Source organism: Protomyctophum parallelum (genome assembly GCF_964188405.1).
Source record: "Protomyctophum parallelum genome assembly, chromosome: 9".
Lineage (NCBI taxonomy): Eukaryota > Metazoa > Chordata > Actinopteri > Myctophiformes > Myctophidae > Protomyctophum > Protomyctophum parallelum.
The window spans coordinates 38711561-38715986 of NC_139706.1; the positions used below are offsets into that span (position 1 = coordinate 38711561).

Genomic DNA, 4426 nt, shown 5'->3' on the forward strand with positions numbered 1-4426 from the left:
ATGATAAAAACAATAATAATAAACTTGCTATAGTAGCTGATCTGGTCCATAGCTCTAATGCCATTGCATTTAGCTATGGACCAGAGCTAGGCAGCAACTTTCATGAAATGCAAGTGCTTTACAGAGCAAAAAAGAAAAGAAAATAACAAAAATATAACATTAAAAAAGCATATTAAAGTAACATTAGAATATCATAATATAAAATAATGGACTCAGGGTAATTTAAACACTAATCAGCAGAATAGCCCTGGAGTACTGGTAACCTACATGGGTTTCGTTTCTCTTTTTTTCTTTTTGTCTAAACACCCAGCTAGACTAGAGCGGTGCTGCTCATTTTGTCCAAAGGGTGGTGCTAGAGGAAAGACTATGGGGTCACCGAAAAGTACGGATGCATGAGAGATTCATAAAGAAGTTCTACCTTAAAGTCGTACAAATACCGGTATATGCATACATTTGTTTCATTATAATGTATACAAAATATGCCTTCTCTGACTTCTCAAAATATTCACAATAGGATAATATTTCCTGAATGTGTATATGAATGAATAGGCCTGTGTCGGGATTAGCCTACAATCTACCAACATCAAAGCACATTGTTTGTGTTTGTTTGCCCCACACCATGTGTGCTCAGTCTGCTACTCTGCTCACTGGTAACAGGTAGGGTACCGTCGCCCATAATCCATTTCGACCTCGTTTTTTTCCAGGACTGCTGTTGCCTCAGATCTTTCAGAGGGCAGCCAACTGGTCATTTGAAGAAGTAGTGACTGCTAAGCCCAAAGAGACATCTTGCTAGAAACCGACCAAGAGCATTACAGATCATCTGTAATCAGCTGTTGATATGGTGTCCACGACCTGTCCTAGACATTCTCGGCTTCGGTTGTGCGCATGAAGACAAAGTAAGTAGAGCAGAGCTCCAGACATGTCTTGTGCATGTTGTTTGATTCCTTCAAGGTTCCTTCCCAGGTTTAAACTTAAACTCATCAAGGTTACATGACTTAATATGACAAGATAGTATTTTGGACATCTAAACAGACTTAAGACTGTCTGTAAGGTTCTTCTCAATAAATTAAAAGCAAAACATGTAGGCATATTAATAGTATAAAATAAATGTGTTCAGCCTAATAATTTCATAATTTATGCAAATTTGCTTAATGATAAAACGTGAAACATGTAGGCCTACATGTCCTTATTTGTACCTTATTTGTTTCATAATTCATGAAAATTGATGGCATGATTGCACCATGGCAACAGATGAAGTTCTAGACATCACAAACATGGACATAGACTCTTAGAGCACCTTTCTAAGTTAAGTAGAAGCAAAGTTATAGTCATTTCTTGTTTTGTCTTATCACCCAAAAAACAAAAAAAAGGGTAAGGAAAGCAGGAACAGTTTCAATATGATTTTATATGCTATTGTTGTTGTTGCTGCGAGAGTGAGGTCTAGCCCCTCCACAAATTCCTATCCAACATCAAGTTCTTGAGCTCTGCAGTGTTGTTAGCCAAGCTGTCGCGCCGCAGCACGTCTACATAGGTGGCACGCTTCTTTCCCCTCCTGGCTTATGCTATAGGCTACTGTACTGTAGTAACAAAGTTTGACCTTCCTATTTGCCTTTGTTAATTATTTTAATTGGCTTACCTTTTCCAACTTGACTGTTCTTAACCCATGTGGAGTTTTAGTTGGATGACTGTATTAATAGAGTCAGGCATTGAATAGAAAAAACATTCAGCAGTGACCTTTATTCATACTGCCAGGCACCCTGTGCCCATAGCTGTTTATATAAAACATGAAACATTGTACTCCATAAAATTATACAGAATGCCCAGCATTTTCTCCATAGATTTTTTTCTTTCACATCTGTTGAAAAAGTTTAACATTTTAAATGAAAACTGACAAACATGCCTACTAGAAATACAATATGTGGATAAACAATGTATTAACTGAATATGGTTGTGATTTGCACCACTGAAATAACATTCTGTTTGTTTATTGGCTCATGGGTGTCTACTGATGGACACACTGCATACAGTACTTAATCAGCGAGCCAGATTTTTTTAAAGCATCTGGCTAAGGCGAAATGTGTTAAAAGGATTCTTAAAAACCTTAAATATTATTTCAATTTTAGAAATAGTTAATCTTTTACTCCAGTGGGACTACACCAGTCGCAAGTTAATGATGTAATTTGTCCATCTGTGATCCAGCAATAAACAATCATACCTAAACATAAAAAAACATAAAAAATACTTCCCAAGCATTAAAACAATATTTCAAACATGTTTGTATTAGCACATGCAGATACATTCCATAGGGCTGGACCACATCAACTTGCGACGGGCACTGTGCCCCTTGAGCAAAACATGAACCATTAGGATATTCATGCCTCCGCCCTCATCCTTGGCGTTGCATGACGTATATACTGTATTTACCCATTTTCTCTTCTGACATTACATTCTCCTCTCCCCAGTTTCCTTAAGGCCACGATTTATGGTCAATATAGGTATAAACTGAAAGGGAAGTTTTGCCTATAGCAGCATTTTATGCACAACATAAAGCAAACATAACAAAACCAAATTAAACAGAAATATCAAAGAAAAATACTGGTTTCGACCAAATGGTTAAATTACATTCCTTTGTGTAATGGTTATCCTCCTGTGTATGAGGACCACACACAACTACAGTACAGCGACAGGTGCCATTTAATGTCACCTGTCAGTATCGCTTCTTCTGCATCTGCATGTCCTTGTGTGATAGCCATCATGACAATTAACCTTATTGCTGCGATAACTAGAACACATTCATATGTTCTCTTCTTCTCCTCGCCACTCATTCCCACCACTTCCTTGTCATCACCACAGATCACCTCCTATGACCCCTGCTTTTGTTCCTAATCGTTTTGAGTTCTGTCTGTTCTCCCCTCATACCCCTGTGCTGTAACCGCAGATGACCCCAACGTCCTCCTCATGTGAGCAGTTATGCTTTCCGATCTTTGACCTCTTGCACTCCAGCAGCGACCTCTCGCCGCCCTCGCACTCCACGTCATCCAGTAGGATCCGGACATGGTCGCCTGCCTCTCCCAGCACGGCCCTCTTCATCGCAGCCAGCGCAACAGTGAAGCCGAGCTGACGACATACCACCGTCGCTGCCTTACTGGTGAAGAGATCATCGCATACTGTCCCCCACTCTCCACGAATGAAGATCTCCACACGGCCTCGGTCCAGCAGGCCGTCAGCACTTACCAGCCGCACCGCGCCGGCCCGCAGTTTCCTTCTCCTCTTGAAACCGTGACCCCTGGCTCTTTCTCTGGGTCTCTTCTGCACCTGGTTCCCCTCCCCAAGGTTGTCCAGCTTATCCCCCAACCGTAGCTTCTCTTCCTGGGTTATGAGTACAGTGGGGTTGGGCTTGTTTGACGTGGGTGGTTTGGGGGTCCAATATAGTGGCCGGTGGGTGGTCATCAATCGGGGGCGACGCGTAGGGGTTGGAGTCGCCTGGGCTTGTTTTAGGGAAGTGGTTACCGCTGTGGTGGCGACAGGTTGTGAAGTGGTCCTAGGGGGCTGCTGGTGGGGTCTGCGGGCTTGGGGGGTGGGGGGTGGCCGGGCGGAACCATCTCGTCTTCGTGTGTAAGGCGTGGTTATATGAGCTGTAGCCATGATGGTGGAGTGATAACCTGAGGGAAAAACACAATTACCCCCTTGTTTAAACATGTGTAAAATAACACTTCTGACAGATGAAAAAATAAGAAAAGAGTAAGACCAATTTGTGCCATTTGTCAGAATTTGTTGAAACTAGGAATGAAAAATAGGTTTCTTGAACCTAGATTCTGTGAAAGCTACTGGACTGGAAAGAGGTTTGACATTGGACAGCAGGGACATAAAAGACAGACACACAAAAAAGATTGTCCAAACTGAGGCATTTATTCATTTGCAAAAAGATTTATTTAAAATAAATAAGGCCATCATTTCTGATTTAGACGCAATAGTGCAAATTATTTGTCTCTATACACAATTAAGTACCTTTGTTCCTGCCATAGGTTTTTCTACTCGCTAATAACTAAAACATTTAAGAAGTTATGAATGAATCTACTTTATAAGCTAATGCCAGCACTGTACCTGAGTTCATTAACACACATGCAAATCACTGATACTATCTACAAAAAAATATTGGCACCTACAGAATGATCTGCTCAATGTTCTGAACTTATCCAGAAGTTAAGACATGAAATATAGTGCAACTAATTCATTTAATTATTTGTAGCTAGTAACCCTGCATCATCATGACTTCACTAGAAGACTAGAATAATTTGAATAATAATCAGCCCCTCCAGGATTTGGCAGAATCATCCTGTGATAATTAGCATACACAATTATGTGAAATCTTTATTTACACAGTAATTAAAAGTAAATGATTGAAAATTGGAAAGTAGGAAGGTAC

The 4426-nt window shown here is 40.5% G+C and overlaps 1 protein-coding gene across 1 annotated transcript; it reads right to left on the reverse strand.

Annotated features, from left to right (window-relative positions):
* Positions 1-2913: 2913 nt before the first annotated feature.
* On the reverse strand, positions 2914-3645 carry LOC310864565 (uncharacterized protein; the record flags this gene model as incomplete). The annotated part of the gene is made up of 1 exon (XM_083773254.1): positions 2914-3645. The coding sequence occupies one exon, from the start codon at positions 3643-3645 to the stop codon at positions 2914-2916; it is 732 nt and encodes a 243-aa protein (XP_083629380.1).
* Positions 3646-4426: the final 781 nt, after the last annotated feature.